The sequence below is a fragment of the Eretmochelys imbricata genome, chromosome 25, assembly GCF_965152235.1.
Source record: "Eretmochelys imbricata isolate rEreImb1 chromosome 25, rEreImb1.hap1, whole genome shotgun sequence".
Lineage (NCBI taxonomy): Eukaryota > Metazoa > Chordata > Testudines > Cheloniidae > Eretmochelys > Eretmochelys imbricata.
This window is the reverse complement of record NC_135596.1, coordinates 8,185,959-8,205,531: the sequence shown is the minus strand read 5'-3', so window position 1 is coordinate 8,205,531 and position 19,573 is coordinate 8,185,959. Positions and strand designations below refer to the sequence as shown.

General features: G+C 47.3%; 1 protein-coding gene across 3 annotated transcripts in view; it reads left to right on the top strand.

Annotated features, from left to right (window-relative positions):
• Positions 1–3,786: 3,786 nt before the first annotated feature.
• The window catches only part of ACSBG2 (acyl-CoA synthetase bubblegum family member 2), a 37,442-nt gene continuing 21,655 nt past the window's right edge, over positions 3,787–19,573 (top strand). Inside the window, exons 1-2 of one of the 3 annotated variants that reach the window (XM_077842192.1) lie at positions 3,787–3,863; positions 13,952–14,069. In XM_077842192.1, coding sequence (XP_077698318.1) covers positions 13,957–14,069 — 113 coding nt within the window. In that variant the 5' untranslated portion in view covers positions 3,787–3,863; positions 13,952–13,956. Of the gene's footprint in view, positions 3,923–9,706; positions 9,866–13,951; positions 14,070–19,573 lie in introns of those variants that run through there. The other 2 variants (XM_077842194.1, XM_077842193.1) reach the window with 2 other exon arrangements.

Genomic DNA, 19,573 nt, shown 5'->3' with positions numbered 1-19,573 from the left:
GTTATTGCCTTTCATCTAAAATAAAGGCCATCCAGACACAAGGTAAATGTTTTCCCTTTGTCTATGGAAAAACATCACAATCACCAACAGAGGACAGAGTCATTTGTCGGAAAACGACAATTCTGTTTTGCAAAAATATTCAAGGTTTCAAAAGGTGGTTTTGTTCCCTTAGCGCTACTGACCGGCATGTTGCAGACTCAAGGTCAAGTCCCTGCTCTCCCTGATTAAGAGTAGTTTTTCCATTCCAGATCACTCTAAATCAGGCAGATCAATGATTTGAATATAGGTCTCCCACAGCACAGGTCAGAACCTTAACCACCTGGCTGTAGAGTAACTCTGTCTGTCTATCTCAAAAACCTTCCTGATGAGGATTTTGTGGAAACTACCACATCACCAAATGTTTTGGCTTTAACAAGAGTATTTTACCAAAATGTCATTTCAGCATAAGTGTCCTGACTAGCTCCAGTAGGACCCAATTCTGCAGTCTTCCTCAAACACTTGCTTTCCATGAGACTACTTGATTGTAAAATCAAGCGTGTGTGAGTCTTTGCAGGACCAGAGCTGTTAAAGGGTGGGCTTGGTCACCTGGATTTCTCTTTGCAAGCAGTCCTCATATAATACTCTTTTGTAGGTTCATCACAGTGTACTTTATTTACAATGTCATAGGCAGCTTCCTGTCCCATTACCACAAAAGGTGCATTCCAGTGGCAAGGATAACCCCAACATCTGTTTCTGCCTTGTCTGTCCTGTTCCTTCTTTCTCTAGCTCCTACTTTGGCTTCTTGGCATCTCCCCTGGTCCCTCACTCTCTAGCTGTTTGGTTCTTCAGGCATTTCTCTCCTTCCTTAAAGGAAAAGGGCTCTGATTTGTCATAATTAACACAGATTGGGGCAATGCCTTGACAACTCCAGCCTGCTTCCTCTGAAATGTTCCTCCAACTTCCAAAGGCACCCAGGCCATTGGGAGATTTTTCTTTCCCTGTGGATACGTTAGCCTCAATCTTTCTCCCAGCACCCAGTGTCCTAACCAACAAGCATCCCTCAGCAAAATCTTCTAGACCTGTCCCTTGTCACCACCCAACTCTCAGAGAGACTATAAGTGCTTGCTTTAATTGCTTCCTGAAGATTCCCCTCTCCCCCCTGAACTTGGCAAGATTATACAGTAACTTCTCACGTAGCGTTGTGGTTATGTTCCTGAAAAATCCTACTTTAAGCAAAACGATGTTAAGCGAATCCAATTTCCCCATAAGAATTAATGTAATAATGTGGGGGTTAGGTTCCAGGGAAATTTTTTTCGCCATACAAAAGACATTATATAGCAGGGATCGGCAACCTTTGGAAAGCCCCTGGCGGACCGGGCCGGTCTGTTTACCTGCAGCATCTGCAGGTTCAGCCGATCGCAGCTCCCACTGGCTGCGGTTCGCCGTCCCAGGCCAATGGGGGCTGCAGGTAGCTGCGCGGGCCGAGGGATGTGCTGGCCGCACACACAGTATAAGTTTTAAACAAACAGTTTAATACTGTACACAGCAATGATGATTGTGAAGCTTGGTTGAGGTGGTGGAGTCAGAGGGTGGAAGAGAGTGGGTTATTTCCCAGGGAATGCCTTACTGCTAAATGATAAACTAGCACTCGTCTGAGCCCTCAGGTGTTAACATATTGTTGTTAATGTAGCCTCACACTCTACAAGGAGCATGAATGGAGGGAAGAGACACAATAGATGCTTGGCAGTAGCTGCAAACATTCCCTGTGGAAACTGAACGTGATGATGACCCTATCCCACTGGGGTGCACCAGTCCCTCCACTTTCCAAACCGCCAGGGCCGGGGGGGTTGCATGTGTGTGTGTAAGAGACAGACACACACACTGTGTGTGTGTGTGTGAGTGAGAGAGAGACACACGCATTACCCCTTTAAGTACACTGATCCCACTCTAAGTACACTGCCTTTTTAAGTAGATCAACAAGTTGAAACAGCAGCTGCTGCCAGCAAGCTCCCTCCATCCTGAGCCCTGTCACGTTCCCCCAGCTCTGTGGAGATGGGGTACACGAGCAGGGGGAGGGGGACACCCTGACATCAGCATCCCTTCTCCCTCCGCTCCCCCCCCCCCAGCACAACAAGCAGGAAGCTCCTGGAAGCAGCTCCAAGGCAGAGAGCAGGAGCAGCACACAGCGGGGGGCGGGCACTCAAACTGCCTGGCAATTGATAAGCCTGCTGGGCAGCTGCTGCACAGGGAACTTAGGGGCACTGCCAGCCCACCCTGGTTCCAAGCCTCTACCAGCTAGCGCCAACGGGCTGCTCTTCCTGCAAGCAGTGGAGAAAGCAGGCGGCTGCCAAACAACACTATAAGGGAGCATCGCACAACTTTAAACGAGCATGTTCCCTAATTGATCAGCAACGTAACAACGTTAAATGAGGAGTTACTGTAGTCTACATAGGGGCAGTCCCTTTTCAGATGTCCTGAGCCCCCACACTGATAAACAGTTTGGCAATTTGTGGGTGGGGTGTCCTTCCTCTTCTCTTTTCTTCTCCAGCACTTTGTAGTCAGTAGTTCCTCATCTTTCCTCCCCAGGTCATGTTCTTTGAATGAACATGTTGTTTTACTAGGGACACCAGCTTCCACAAACTCCTCAGTGAATTTAACAGTGGCTTCCAGAATAGTGGGTTAGTGCCTTCCGCACCCAAGACCTAGTGACTTTGGGTGGGCACTGCAAAAGCTATTCCAAAATAATGAAGTCCATGATCTCCCCAACCCCTCACCTGGCCTCAGCCACCCAGTGGTCCAATCCAATAATATGTGCAAAGCCCCTAGGTCTTGTCCCCTGTGACCACCTGGCTGCCTAAAACTTCTGGCTGTATCGATCTGCTGACAGACCCATCTGATCTAAAATGGCAGCCTTTATGGTATCATAATCTGATGCTTTTTCATCCCACAGCACCCTATAAACAGCTTGAGTTTCTCACGAGAGGTTGATAGGGAGCCCATACCCTTTATACCCCGAAAGGCAGGGAGGGAGGCAGCTGAAGACCCCATACCCTCTTTACCCAGTCTGCTCCTGAAACCACCCATTCAAACATTAACCAGAAGGCATCAGGGTCAAGCATATGGCCCATTTTGCACAGCCCCATGACCATCTCCCACTTATCACTCCCTATCATGAGACTCACCAGTTTCTCCAAGAGTTGTTACTGCACCTGCGACTAGCCTGCAATAAACTGCTATAGGCTTTGTTGCTGTTCTGCTTTGTTTGTTCCCCAATGCTTACTTTCCCAGTATCTGTCATCCCCTGCTTGTGATTTATTACCAGCAGGTTATGCAATTTATTACCAGCAGGTCTGCAATTTGTTTGCTGCCCCTGGCCGATTATAACCATATTTATAAGCAATCGATGCTAATTGAGACAATCCCCCGCTGTTGTAACAGCTCCTCCGACCCCCTCCTATGTCCCACCTCCCCTGAGCAACGCTCCCAGCCCTCCCAGTACCGCGCAACCGCCTGCCAGGAAGCCGGCTGCAGACTCCACGTGGTCTAGTGGAGGTCAATGACCGAGGGTTACAGCAGGGGGCGGGGCTGAGGCAGCGCGGAACCCACCTCTATTGGCTGCTGGCGAAAAAGTTGCTCCTATCCAAAACGGCGGAGCTCGCTCCTGGCCCCGCCCCCTCAGGAGAGGCGCTCCGTCCAATGGGGCGGGGAGGGGGCGCGCGCGGGGCTTTCAAGCGGCGCGGGGTGACGCGCCGCGGACGGGATTCGCCCTCTCGCCCCTCCCCTGCCCGCGAGCGCTCTAAATTTAAGGCAGCTGGTGCCTCCTCCAGGCAGCCAGTCGGTCCTGCAGCGCGGAGAGGAGGCTCGGTTCGGCGCGCCCACCCCAGGTAAAGGGCGGGGGGCTGGTCCCGCAGGGACGGAGGAAACTGCCCTTACAACCCCTCAGGTACTGGGGCTGCCTCAGGCCGGTGGGGGGGCGATGGAGGGGCCGCCCTTACAACCCGTCAGGTACTGGGGGGGGCTGCCTCAGGCCGGTGTGTGTGGGGGCGATGGAGGGGCTGCCCTTACCTCCCCCCTCAGGTACTGGGGGGGGGGGGGACGGGGCTGCCTCAGGCCGGTGTGTGGGGGGGCGATGGAGGGGCCGCCCTTACAACCCCTCAGGTACTGGGGGGGGGCTGCCTCAGGCCGGTGTGTGGGGGGGCGATGGAGGGGCTGCCCTTACCCCCGTCCCCCAGGTACTGGGGAGGGATGGGGCTGCCTCAGGCCGGTGGGGGGGGCGATGGAGGGGCTGCCCTTACCCCCCCCTCAGGTACTGGGGGGGGGGGACGAGGCTGCTTCAGGCCGGTGTGGTGGGGGGGGAGATGGAGGGGCTGCCCTTACCCCCCCCTCAGGTATTGGGGAGGGACGGGGCTGCTTCAGGCAGGTGTGGTGGTGGTGGTGGGGGAGATGGAGGGGCCGCCCTTACCCCCCCCAGGTACTGGGGAGCGATGTGCCTGGCCCCTCAGGTGGGGAGGCGATGGATGAAGGGGCTCCCCCCCGGTACGGCTTGGTGATGGAGGGGCGGCTGCTCCCCCGGAGATGGGCTGTGCGGGGGGGGCTCCCCTGCTCCCTTCCTCTCCCTCTGCGTGGGCAGGAGCTGGCGGGGCAGCGGCCGCCTGAGTGAGGCGGCTGGCGGGGGCTCTGGTGACCCGCCCCGCCCCTGCAGGCGCCCCGCCCGGGTGGAGCCGCTCGCTCCTTGGCCCGAGTGCCCGCAACGTGCCGCGGGCGGGACGCCGCGTTGCTGGAAGCTCCGCTGCGGCGGGCCCTCGGGCTGGTAGCAAAGGCTCGGCGAGGGGCTGGGCAAGGCAGGTGCCTCACCGCCCGCCCCCCCCCACTTCCCCCCAGCGGAGTGAGGGCGTGGGTGGACAGCAGCTTCCTCAATGAGCTCATGGCTGGAGGGCGCTTTATGGACGGAAAAGCGCAGCACCCGTGCCACGTATTGGGTTTCCCCTCTGAGGGCGCGGGGCGGGCGGCCCTGGGGGTGGGGGGGGGAAGAGACACGTCATCTGGGGCACTTGAGGTTTTGTGTCTAAGGGGAGAACTGGAATTTCCATTTTCTCTTTTGGTCTCCTCTTTCTCCCTCCCCCCTCCCCCCATGGCGCAAAGAGTGAGCGTTTGGCCGCTTATTAGCGCGTTTCTGATGTGTGCTTGCTCAGAGGCCTCCCCCCCGAAGGTAAAAGTCCTCCTAGCTACAAGAACGTTAGTCTGTTCCCTTACATTTGAAATCTGCCAGGATGTTTGTAGTTGTCACCTAGTTTCTAGACCTTTGTTTTGTTGACACTTCCTTAAGCAAATATTAATACAACGCTATGCCTGCGTGAGGGCTAGTCACTTGTGTCTCACGTGTCTCTCTAAAAATGTGACAAAGTTGTTTAAAAAGACTTCATGTTTCTCTGATTTTCTGAACTAAAATCTTAATGTATTCCATATTCTTAATTGGTACTGGAGCTGACCTCAGCAAATGTGAGATCTGATCAGATTTTGAAAAGTCAATCTTCCAATGCTGAGGAACTTCCTGCTGCAAAAATGATGTAGATTGTGCTTTGTCTATATTATACCCTTCTTCTGTGGCTGTCTTGTAAAAACTGCCAGTATACTTCAGAAACTGGTGCATATTTTAACTGCCTATTTCCAGTTCTGGACAAAAAATGTTTGGTGCTATGGTAGACCCTAGAGGAGAGATCTCATCTGCCTCTATTGAAACAAGATCAATATAGCTGTGTATCAAAGAATCAACAGTAGACTTCCTGCCACATACATAACTTCCTGTGGAAAAGCTGATGGCTATAAACTGTAAACAGTGTTCTATACTTTCATCAGTATTAAACTGTTTTCAGTGTGTTTCCATCTGTGTGAGTAACTCATGGTACCTCTGCTGTCTGCCTCGACAGGAAGAAGTGCACTTGTGACCTCTACAACAGGTTAATGTTCTCTGATAACCTCTAAGCTTACTCATTCAGTGTCTTGAGACTATCATGTGTCAAAATGATGACTTGTAACATGTCTATTGGCTGAAATAATCAGGTTACACTTGCATGATGCTGTAGAGGGAGCCTGCAGTGTTAGGAAAACGGTGCTGAAATGACTAACGTTGGTATAAGACGTCAGAACATTCTGCAGCCACAAAAAACTAATAGTTCATTCCAGTATTTTACCAGGATTTTTAAATGTCCTCTGTGTCCATTCAGTAACAAACTCCACATTTTCCTAAACTATATTATGTCAGTTAAATCCAGATGTCAAGTAGGATCGCTATATAGAATGATCACAGTAGTATCTAGTTCAGGGTTTCTGAATTTTTCATGAGGTGGTTCACATCATAATTGTGCCATATGGAACACCACCCCTTTTGTTTTCGGCAGTAACATGGACCACCATATCTGCCAGTAATTATCAAAACACCCCTGTGGCAAATACAGAAACTGCTCTTCTAACCTTGTTCTGTGGAAGCAAGGTGGCTTAGCAGATGGCTACAAGGGAAGTTGGAAACCTGTGACTATGCAGTCTCAACAGATCACCAGTGTTCCATGGACTACAACTGTTCTAGATTTGAGATCAGATTTATACACTAAAGCTAAAAACACAGTTAAATGAGAGAGGCATCTTAACCAGCTCCTACTAATTTATAACTAGTGTAGCCTTAACTAGTGAACAAAAATTACTACACTTGCTGTGATGGCTCACCAAATTTAACTGGTGGAGAGTTCAGGCTGCATATCTAGCCAGTTCCACTTGTGTTCTGGATACCTGCAGTGAATTCTGTCCTTTTCAACCTACAGTTCTGTACTGAAAAATGAATACATTTCTCTGCCTACCCTCCCAAAAATTCTCATGTACAATAAAACAGGTTTTAGCATCTGGTCAGAAGTCCATTGAGAATTCTGGCACCCAGAAATGGCTGGATAAATTTCCAGTTCCCATTCTGGGCAGGAATAAAGAAGATTAAATGTTTAGAGGGGGGAGGAGAGGCTTACATCTATTACTCTTCCCTAAGCAGCAGCTAGCTGCCTACCTATATTTCCCTGTCTCCTGTATTTCTCCATCTCCCTCCTGGTGAAATATAGCTACAATGAAGTAAATTTCTGATTAGTAGAAACTAGCTTAAAATTACCTTAAAGATTCAGTAGGGGTACTGTTGACTTGAAATTCAGTCAGTTTAAAAATTCAGGTTAAAGGGATAGTCTTGAATACTACACCAACACTCTGGTCCTGTCAACTTTTGTGGTTTCAAAATTGTAGCATCATGCTTGAAAAAGTGGCTTCTCACTGTGTGGTGAGGGTGGGGGGAACCCCAGTCAAACAAAGGGAAACTGACTATATAGTCAAACTTATTTTGAGCTTATGCTCAAATTTTAGTCTTTAAGGTGCCACACGTACTTGTGTTCTCTTTGTGGATACAGACCAACACAGCTGCTACTCTGAAACCAGTCAAACTTACATTACCCCATCTAATGTGCTATCAAATGCACAAACAGAAAATAGCCTACTGGTAAAGGTATGCTGGTGGGGAATTTTAGCAAAGTTTCCCATGTAGATGCAATCTGTTTAACCTGAAGCTTAGCTTTTTTTTCAAGCATAATTATGTTTAAATGTCAACTATAATTATGGTAACAAAACTATCTTTGTTTGACACCCCTCTGCTGTAAAACAAAGAACCTTTGAGAGAGATAGTGAGGAAGCTGTAGTAACAGTCACGCTATTTCCCATATGTAAGCAACTCTCCAGTACATGGCAGGAAATTGCAAGAAAAATCATTTGAAATCCATGCTCCCCTTCCTCCACCCATTAGGGTCATGTTCAAGAAAATAGTCTTACTTAGCTTCCTCTAAGTCAGTGCCTTCTGCACAAGGAGATCAAGATTTAAAACCATAAATATAAAGTACTCCTGCACTAGAAACCATGTAATCTGAAACCTCTACTCCCTGCCTTTTTTGTAAAGGTACAGCCTGCTCTAAACATTAAGGCCAAATTAATTTTAATACAATCACCAAATAGTCTCTCTTGTTCAAATAGTACAGTCTCTGAAGTGATGTTACTGAAATATTAACTGTACTAAAGTTCCAATATTAGACTAAGGGACATCAGTTAGTTCACTTTTGGCCAAGAGAAGCTGACATGCTGAAATTATCCTGTCTGGTGCGGCTTCTATTTTCAGTGTGTTCAGTTGTTTCAGAAATATTTCCAGAGTACTTTTTAAAGTTAGACTTTCTGCTCCAGCATCCAATGTTTGTTGCTGTGTCAATCCCAGGATATTAGAGAGACTAGGTGGGTGAGGTAGTATCTCTTAATTGGACCAACTTCTGTTGATACACACAAGCTTACACAGAGCTCTTCTCCAGGTCTGGGACCAGATCTATGCTACCACTTATAACTTATGTAGCTCAGGGTAGGGTGTGAATAAGCCAACCCCCTCAAGCAATGTAAGTTACACCAGCTGTTAAACTTCATTGCACTGTGACACCCTTCCCCCTTCTGACAAATTACTGCATGACCCCAGAAGGGGGGGACCAAAGCTCAAGGGCTTCTGCCCTGGGCAGGGGGCATATAACCTTAGCCACCCCCTCCCTTCCCTGGGCTGAAGCCCTCAAGCTTTGGCCCCAGGTGGTGGGGCTCTGACTTTAGCTTCAGTCCTGGGTGGTGGGCTTTGGCCCTAGGCCCCAGCAAGTTTAATACCAGCCTTGGTGACCCTATTAAAATGGGGTGGTGACCCACCGTTTGAGAACCCTTGACTTACATTTCTGTAAGCATCAGTGTGGACCATGCTATATCAGCAGGAGAGCTGCTTCTGCCAACATAGCTACTGCCTCTCACAGAGGTGGATTTATTATGCCAGTGGGAGAGCACGCATGCGCTCTCTCATCTGCATAGAGTAGGGGTGGCCAGACTTACAGACCCTCTGAGCCACATACAACCATCTTCAGAAGTTCAAAAGCCAGGGCATGCCAGCCAGGGCTCAGGGCATGAGCCCTGTGGGAGACACCTGATGGGACTTCAGCCTCGCTCCTGCTGAAGCCCTGAGCCCCTGCAGGGCAGAAGCTCTGAGACTCCCACTCCATGCTGGGCAGCAGCCCCTACCTCCACCACCTCACTGAAAAGCAGAGGTCCCAAGCTGCTCCCCCAGTCTGGTAGGTGGGGTGGGGGGGGTTGCAAGCTGCACTTTAACAGTAAAAGAGCCACACGTGGCTCTTGAGCCACAGTTTGGCCACCCTAGCATAGAGCATCTTGACTAGATACACTACAGCAGCGCAGCTACACTGATGCTACTGATGTAGCACTTACAGTACAGGTACCCCCTGAGCGATGCAAGTTTCAGTGCTGTAAAGTGACTGTATAGACAGTGCTACAGTGCTGGGAGCCCTTCCCCTCACAGAGGTGGCTTTATTACAGCGCTGGCAGAGCTCTCCCCCAGTAGTGGAGCCAAGACTACACAGCCATGTTAAAGCGCTGCCCCGGCAGAGCTTACACAGCCATGTTAAGGCATACCCTAGAGCTGGGAAACTTAATTGAAGTGTCACAGCTAAATATAAGGTGGAACAGATTGTTTAGCATAAGTATTTAACACATTTCAAGGGACCATTCAAGGTGGAGTGACCTGTTAACGCTTCCAGTGGGGGGGGGGGGGGGTTGTAGACTATTGAACCTTAAATCCAGCCTTGACAACTGACCCATGGCTAGAAAGGGTTAAACATCCAGTAAAATGAATAACCCAGAGAAGACATGTGGGGAGATAATGTTTGCGTATTTACCTATATATGAGTAGGGTGGACCATGTAATCAACAGTCTTTGCTACTACAAAGCTCACCATCTCTGCTGTGAATCTGAAACTCAATGAATTGAACTCCTGTCTGTGTATGTATAGTGATCTTTTAACCACATTCTTTTTTTCTTAATTTTTAGTTTAATAAGAATTGGTTGTCATGTATATTTGGGTAAGCTCTGAAACCTTCATTAACTTGGGAGGTAAACTGTCCAATCCTTTGGGACCGATAGAACCTGTTCTTTTACATGATGAAATATTTGACATGCATACCTGGATGGGGGCCTGATGCTGGATCACTTTAAGGTTACTCTTTAGACTTGAGTAACCAGTAAGGTAATAAATAAGCTGTGCTGGATTGGTGAATTTAAGTATTGGAATATCCACCAGCTTTTTGGGGATTGTCTGCCCCATTCTTTGCAGTTCACCCTAATTGAGTGACCACAGCTGGCTCCCCCACTAGGAGACCAGTAACAACTGACCAGGTCATTGTACAAGATTCACTTACATTAAGTAACTACAGACATTACAGCAGCACAGCTGTACCACTGTAAGGTCTCCTGTGTAGCTGCTCTTTGCCAGAAGAAGAGCCTCTCCTGCTGACATAACATTGCCCACACCAGCACTTTTGCCAGCAAAAATTATCTCAGTGAGAGGTGGTTTTTCATACCCATGACTGACACAAGTTTTACCAACAAAAGTGGTAGTGCAGACAAAGTCTCTATATTCAGTTACCCAATCCAATGGCTAAACATTAACAAATTTTGTTTACTGTTTAAGCAACTACTTATGCTAAATGAAATGGAGGCTGAGAGTCTGTCTTGAATGAACATATTAAGAATGTATACAAGGGCAGCCAAGCCATTTACTAACAGTTGTGCGACAATTAGCAACTATGGTAACCTTTTAAAACAAGTTTTCACTAAGCTAGGTAAGTTAATACCTAAATATTTGTAACTAGTGTGTGAACAAGTGACTAGATGTTCTAAATGGTACCATGTAAGAAAATGTGTAACGCAGCAGTAGCTCCTTGCCTTTGCAGAAGATGGTGCAGGAGGACTGAGCCATCCATCTCCTGGGTGCTCCTGGCAGACCTTGGTGGGGTCGATCAGGGTGCCTGGACAGACATGGCTATCCTCCTCTTAGAGCACTGAATGGGAGCCAGACACTCCAGGTCATTCTCCAAGTTTTGTCTCATGGAGATTCAGTCCTGCCTGGAATATAATGCGAGTTGGAGGCTCTCCCAGCTGGCAGCACTGTGCAGTCAAGCCTACCCCTTGCTCCCATGGCTCATGAAGCCTGGACAGTAGTAAGGAGCAGTTCAACTATAGGCTGAGCAAGTGCAGAATGTGCCTTTAGAGGTTTAAAAGCTCACTAATGCTGTTTGCTGACTAGGTCAGACCTCAGCACAACCAACATTCCCATTGTTGCTGTTTGCTCCATAATATCTGAGTAAGGGGGAAGACATTTATGGTAGGGTGAGAGGTTGAGGCCAATTGCCTGGTGTCCGATTTTGAGCAACCGGACACCAGGGCATTTAGAAGAGCACAGCAAGGCACGCTGCGCATCAGAGAGGCTTTGAAAACCAGTTTCATGACTGGCCAGGCTTCAGTGTGACAGTTGTGTGTTTCTCCTTGATGCAAACCCGCCCTTTGTTTTTAATACACTGTAAGCCAGCCACCCTCCCCCCTTTGAAATAAAGTAACTATTGTTTTGAAACCATTCTTTCCTTGTTAAGCAAAACAAAAAAACCTGACAGGGTAGCCTGAGTGGGGTAGGGGAGGAGGGAAGGACAAGGCCACATTGTTTATTGTAGGAACACTCAAAATCAAACTGTTTGAATGACAGCCTTCTGTTGCTTGGGTCATCCTCTCCAGTGGAATGACTGGGTGCCCAGAGTCTTCTCCTTCCCCCCCCCCCCACACATTCTTGGGTGTCTGGGTGAGGCAGCTATGGAACATGGGGAGGAGGGTAGGCGGTTATACAGTGGATGCAGCAGGGGTCTGTGCTCTCGTTGGCTTTCCTATTAGCAGAGCATCATGTCCTGCCTCCGCTCTTCACACTCGCTGAATTCTTTCTGGCCTCTGCCACTGAATATCTCAGGGCACAGCTTAATGCATGATCAGTGCGGGAGGACTGCATGAGCTCTGAAAACATGTAGTCATGAGTGCTCTTCCCACCTGCGATCTCCTCAGGGATGGAGATGATAGGGGGAGCCTAGAAACAGTCTACACTCTACAATTCTGGGGGGACTGCATGGTCACCTGTACTGCTGAGTTTGCCATGCTGACCAAACAGGAAATGAAATTCAGAAGTTCCTAGGACTCTTCCTGTGTACCTGGCTAGTGCATCAGAGTTCAAAGTGCTGTCCCAAGCAGTCACAATGGAGCACTCTGGGGTAGCTCCTGGAGGCCAATACCATCGATTTGCATCTGTACTATCCCAAATTTGACCCAGCAAGGTCAATTTTTAGCACTACTCCCTTCATCAGGGAGGAGTACAGAAGTTTATTTTAAGAGCCCTTTAGGCTGACGGAACAGGCTTGGCTGTGTGGACGCAGTCCTTTTAAATTGGACCTAACATGGCAGTGTAGACCAGGCCTTAGTCTTGCTGGATGTTCTGATTTGATTTGGGGTCAGTTTGAGCCAGTCTTTAATGACTTAGCTCTTCCACTCAGACCACTAGGTGACACTTCTACTTCATGCTTCCTGCACTGTCTTAGCAGGAGACTTAAACTTTTTTACAATGCAAAGTGCAGAGGGGAAACAGAGGCACAAAGGCTTCATAATAAATATTTCAGAGAATTCCCATATTGTCTCCCCTTATCTCCTACACTGGTGGCTTGACTGCCCTCCTATCACTGAACATCTGTAAGAATTTCCTACTGGGATAAGAGTCTAGCATACTATAGATTGGCCATGGTGAAGCAGCCACGCAATATATTTTGAAGAGTTGTTCTGATGCAGCAAAATGATTCAGAGCTGCTATTACTCTCTTCTCTCACCCCACAGTTCAGCAGACTCTCTGCTTCATGACTAGCTAGAGGAAAGCAACCAGCCCTTAACCTAAAAATCCAATAAATGGATTTAGGTTATCATAGTGCCTTTTATTGACCACTTTAAAGTTATTGCAATGTCTGTCCTGTTAAAAGAAATAAAAAATAGTATGGTGAACTATGCCTCTTAAAGGAGTTAACAAGAATGTGTTTTCCTTCCTGTTTATAGGGTGATTCTCTTCCAGGCAAATAAAGCCCAGCCCAACCCAACTATCCTGAGTTTGAGGACTATATACACTGACATTTCTTCTAGCATTAGGTTAATTTTAGATGAACAAACTCAACCTTTAAGACACAATAGTGATACATTCACTTAATGCTGACTATGAAACCCACTCAGGAAGAAGGCAGCTACTGAACTGTCATTCATATAAAAATGAACTGTGCCTACTTTGTGTTCAAATATAATAGATACTTGACTGTCTGTAGCATAGTAACCCTGTTCCTGTGACCACATCACAGTTGTTGTGGACATGTTCCAGGCAGGAAAAAGGAAACTATCCAGCATCCTCTAAGAAAGTAATTGCATGTGCTGGTGTTGCAGGGGAAGGAGGAACAAACACATGATCAGTCTTTCTATATAAGGAGAAAAGTGGGGTGATGGGCTACTTCCAATTGCAATGCAGAGAACACATGACCTAAGATGTTACAGCTCTTCCTGGTAGGTGCTAGTTTAAAAAAAATAAAGGATGTTACACATCTGTGCTCATGCTGATAGACTGCAGAGGAAGAGGATTGAACAAAGGCACAGAAAATGCACTGAGATTCTAAACCATAATTCTGTGATGGTGGTTGGGTTTTGGGGGGTTAAGATCTAAATTCATTATTTCTGGCTAAATAGCATAGGATATAAATGAGAACCTTTTTATGAGATGTTAAATTGTAAGCAGGTCAACTATAGACCATACTTTTAAAAATGAATTGGGAAAATCTGACAACTAACAAATCTCATAATATATATATTCTATATCTAGCACCATCCTAGTACTGGACCAGATAAAGAATCTTATTTTATTCTTTGCAAATACAAATATTGCTGCTTTCAGTGACAGTTAACAATGTTGATAAGTAGTTTCCTTAAAGCAGTTTTAAACTATCACTTTGTCATTTTAAACTTTTGCAGGGACAATGCTGTCTGAATCAGAAATGGGTACTGTATTGGCAGATTCAGCCCCTAACTCAGAAGTTCCAGTACCATGTGGGGTGTCTCTTAGTGATGTCTTGGTGAACTCTCCATCCAGGTTTGTCCAGTTTCTTTAAGAATTTTTAGATTAATTTCCATTTGATTAACTAGAATAGTTTCTATGATCTACATTCACATGGGCTTGTACTATTAAAATCTAATCCTGTGAGGAAGGAAAAGAGCAGAATAGAACTCACTTTTAGTGCAGTGACTAGCTTCTGAAATACACTGCGTTTAGCTTGTGTTCAAAAAGCATTCTGTACAGGCAGACTGAACTTCTTATAAAAGTATGCATTTAATGTTAACTCTGGCAGAATTTAAACTTGTCCGTAGAAAGGCATGGGCCAATACTTAGCACTTCTATATTATGGAATGTTGCTATACTGCAAACAGAATATTGGGTGTCTGCAGGGAAATCTCCAAATGTAGGAAAGTACATCTTGTTTGTGCCACATATGAGGGAAGTAAGGGGGATTTTGGTCAAAGTAGACCATGTAGAGCTATGTATCTCTTACAGCCCATGGGGAAAACTAAAAGATTGGCTGCCCAGAGATGGGAGATCACTGTGCAGCTCCCCCCCACCCCCCACCCCCGAGAACGCATTCAGTGGTGTGGCTGCACCCAACCCTGACACTGCACAAGGACCAGGCCTGCCCCAGAAACACCCCAGGGACCTTCCCCCTCCATGCCAGGTGTGGGCAGGCAGGCTCAGCAAGGCAGGATCCAAGAGTGGAGGGACTTAGTGTAGGGGGGATCCAGGTGTGGGTTGAGAGGGTTGTGTGGGGCAAAATGAGGAATCTGGGTGCATGGGCTTGTTGGGGTGGGGGTCTGGGTGCAATGGTGATGGAGCCCCCTGCAGGAAGTCCCAAGTGAAGATGGTTGGGGCTCAGTAGGGTGGGGGTGCAGGTAGCTCAACAGGGTGGTCCAGATGCAGGGGGAATGGGGCTTACTAGAGGGTTCTATGGGGGGAGGGGGTGTGAGATTCAGCAGGAGGTTCTAGTTATGAGACTGTCTGGATGCATGGGGGTTGGGCAGATGGTGGAGCATTTCCCTGTACAGGGATCCCTCCCCTTGCAGCTGAGGAATGATGGGTGTAGGAAGCAGGGGAAGTTTGCAGAGCTTCCTGCAGCTGGATGAGAAATCTTTGGGTGGGTCTGACCCAGATGCCATGTGGGGAAAGAGGAAGTCCTGTCCTGCTCAGCCAGGATTAGCAGCTGAGCCAGATGCAAGGTAGAAACCATTAGCTAGGTCTTCCCCTGCCCCACAGTGATTTACATCTCTGCTGGCTGCCCTGGGTACTGCTGGGGAAGGTCATGTGATCACTCTTGTGGCTTTCCTTTGCTTCCCTGTCAGTCATTTTTCTGCAGTGTTTGGGGAGGAGAGAACTCCATAGGTTCACCTGACCAGCTATAGTCTATTGCTCCATGGCCCATAAAACCCTCCCTAATTTAGATGGCCTGGAACAAAGATTTGTGTATAGCCTTGAACCCTAGCCAATAGGGAATGTCTTGCAAAAAGATATCTTCAATTAAGGCTTAAGGTGATTTAAGCAATAATATTTCATTCACACTTGCTCCTGCATAACTATAGCATAAGAGCCTTGTCAAACCAACTGCTGCTGGAGAAATTGGGATTCTCTTTTTTAAAAAGGAGCCTAAGAATTAGGCTCCCCAATCCAATGAAATTAGTGGGATTTAGGTGCCAAACTCTCCAGAGGCTCTCAGCCTAAGATCTTGTCTCTTTATTTGAAACACATGAAGAAAACAACTTTTGACCTGGTGTGGGAAAATCAAAAGGAAAGCTTGTGTTGTGGTGGTAGCATTGTGGAAGTGTTTGTACTCCAGTGCTACAACCTGCTAGAAAAACCACCCACATCTTGCTAGTGAATACCAAACCATGTTAAAAAGCTGGTACCTCTTAGCCCTGCAATAGTTTCCCAAACTCCCTTCCAATAATAAGCAACCTCATTGTACTGCTAATAGAGTAAATTTTACCATTTGCAAATACTGCAACACTGCTCCTCTATTTTCTTAATGATGTGGCTTTACTGTTTGATCCATAAGATTCAGTAAGAATGACCAGTCTGACTTTTCAGTGGTTCTGCATCCATTTATCAGTATTAATTTATCCTCTGCTAGCTTACAGCTACCAAATGCCCTAGTGAGTAGTGAAGTTTCTGCAACCTCTCATTGGTCTTCAGTTTTATGTACTGATCTCCCCCCTCCCCTTGCTTTAACCTCCTAAACTACTCTCACAAATGCACAAACACTTCAGCAAAATGAACACTTAATAGTGACAGTTATTCATGCCAATCTGTCAACAGAAGTGCAAATTGATAAGAAGCATACTTTATGCTGGCCCCGCAGTTAAGACTCCATAGCTTGCTGAGCAAGGTTAAGAGACAGACTTGATTACTTTCTCCTGTTCTGGTTCTGGATTGCAGACCTAGTGGGAGAAGCAAGCTTTGTTTTATTGTGCAGTGTCAAAATAGCTACCTCAGACTTAATTGCAGTGGTTTGAGTCCTATTTTGGCAGATCATGAGAACCGCCTCCAAATACAGCAGTTGTGCACCCACCCCTGGAACTCTAGGGATGGGAACAAGAACTGAACTTTACTGATTCAAAACCAGTGACAATGTACTAACTGTAAAATGTCAACACTTCTCCCCCCACATCTGCTTGACTGCCAGTTAAGTCACCTCATGTGTAATGAACAAGTCTGCTCATTTTTACAATGAGATAAACATAGCACCTCAAATGCCAGTATGTGTTTCTCCAGAAAACTACATTTTAAACAGAACAGTTCAATTCCCCTTCCAAAAGGGGGAGAACTAGAAGTTTGGGGTGAAGGACACAAATTCTGACTGAATCAGGACCAACAGCCTTGGACCAACATTCTCTCATACCAAAGCCAACAGCTGAAACTACAGATCTGTCTACAGCCAATCATGTGCCAGGACTCTTGTATGTCACAATGATCTAGCTAAGGTTTTCTATTTCTATAGCAACAGTTCGTGTCCAAGTGACCCTGCCTGCATGTAGGGTCAAACTGGATACCTAGTGCTAGGGTCAGCCTAGAATTCAGAAGTCAGTGATGTCATAAGAACCTAGTGAGTTCCAGAGTATTTTCTGAACAAATGCCAATCTTCTAGAAGTGGACACTGAGGGATACAGTCAGACTCAAACTGTGGATCAGTACTTAACAGAACAAAAGGTGGGACTCTTCCCCCTACCTGAGTCTTCATGAAGAGTGAAGGTTCAGCACTGACACAAAGTGCTCACCTGCCTATCGACCTGCAGTGATCTCAAAGTGACAGACTTTAGAGAAACAAAGGCAAGATAGATGGGAATATTCAATCCTTCTAGGGTGGAAAATAAGCTTTATATATTTTTTTGGCAGTCATGGCTGACTAATAGGAGTTAAGGTGAGTGTATGAATGGCATTGTACAGTGCAGGGGAGCAAGCACCAGCCATATGAATACTAGGAGAGCAGGACAGTTACACTTGTAGCTCAAGAGATCTCATTCTGGTGAGTGGTTCATGGGTCCCCAAAGGCCAGGCCAGAGTTCAGCTTCCAGTTAAGTTATCTGGAAGGTACAGTATGTGACTGCTGTCAGTCTTCATTATGGCAAATATACCTGGCTAATGAGGGCAGAGAATGAAGGTCTGATAATAAACCTGTCTTGGAGAAGAAGAATACAAAGTCTCTTCATTCCTATCAGCAGCCAAGAGGGTAGAGTGGAGTTCACTTCCTCCCCAATTTCTACAAAAATTAAGGGACAGTGCTTACCAGATGTCTTCTAGCAAGGTTGAACCTGGAGTAGAGCTGCTGCCCAGCACCATGATGGGATGATCCCTTAACCTCTAGGATGATGACTCAACTAACTCTGGTTAAGGCTGTGTTAGTCACTGGTATTTTTAGTAAGTCATGGACCGGTCACAGCTAGGGGTGCAGGCTCTGGGGTGGGGCCAGGGATGTGGGGTCTGGGGTGTAGGCTGCCCCAGGGCTACAGTGGGGAGAGGACCCCCCAAGCTTTCCCCACAGCAGCACCTGGGCTGGGGGTGCCTCTCCTATGGCCACAGCAGGCCTGGGGCTGGGGGGAGAGGAATCTCTCCCTGCTGCAGCCCTGAGCACCTGTGTGGAGCTTAATAGGCTGCTGTGCAGCTTAGAGGGAACTTGGCCCATGACCTATTCATGACTTGTACTATACCCCTGACTAAATATGGGGAGGACTGGGGGGGGCACTGTGGGGGGAGCTGGTGGGGCTGACAGGTTCCCAACCTGTCTTCTCAGAAGCAACATGTCCCTCCCTAAGCTCCTAGCTCTGTGCGCTGCCAGCACCATAGCTCCCATTGGTTGGGAACGGTGGAGGCAGCACACAGAGCTAGGAGCTGAGGGAGGGATGGATGGACATACATGTTGCCCCTTCTGGGAAGGGCCCCACCAAAGTAAGCACTGCCCAGAGCCCTCACCCCTCCCACACCAAATATCCTCCCACCGCTGGGGGGCAGGCAGTGGCCTGAGACTGCCCCAGCAGTGGCTGGTGCAACTGGTCCATGGGCTGCCCCAGAAGTCACAATCATCGAATTGGTGACCAACTTGCAGCCTAAACTATATAGTTTGAGCTCAAGGTGAGGCCTACTTAACTTTGAGGCAGTGATCAGAGACTAAGTCTAGACCATAAAAATAGTGAAACACTAGTTAGGTGTCAGTAGCAGCCGTGTTAGTCTGTATTCGTAAACAAAAAGGAGTACTAGTGGCACCTTAGAGACTGACCAATTTATTTGAGCATAAGCTTTTGTGAGCTACAACTCACTTCATCGGATGCATCCGATGAAGTGAGTTGTAGCTCACAAAAGCTTATGCTCAAATAAATTGGTCAGTCTCTAAGGTGCCACTAGTACTCCTTTTTGTTTACTAGTTAGGTGGTGGTTTCAGTCCCATAACAGGTTTCAGAGTAACAGCCGTGTTAGTCTGTATTCGCAGAAAGAAAAGGAGTACTTGTGGCACCTTAGAGACTAACGAATTTATTTGAGCATGAGCTTTCGTGAGCTACAGCTCACTTCATCAGATGCATACCGTGGAAACTGCAGCAGACTCTATATATACACAGAGAATATGAAACAATACCTCCTCCCACCCCACTGTCCTGCTGGTAATAGCTTATCTAAAAGCCATTTCCAGCACAAATCCAGGTTTTCTCACCCTCCACCCCCCATTGTATGACTTGTGAAAAGCTACTTCCATGGCTTTTTGGAGGAGGTGGGGACTAGTGTGTGGGGTAATGCCCTAAAAGGGACTGGAGATGCATGGTGGGCTAGGAAGAGACCAAGACACTATTGAGGCAAACAGCTTAGTAGGAGTCAAAATTGACTTACGTGGCTCACATGATCCACAGTTCCATAAGCTAGAATGCAATAGGATATAACCTTTATGCTTCAAGAGAAAAGCCAATCATTAACTAAGCATTTAGGAAAAACTTCCCTTAATGGACTAACCAGACCAGAGGGGGTTTCTTTCATCGTCCTTTGAAGCATCTGGTGTTAGCAGAAACCACCAC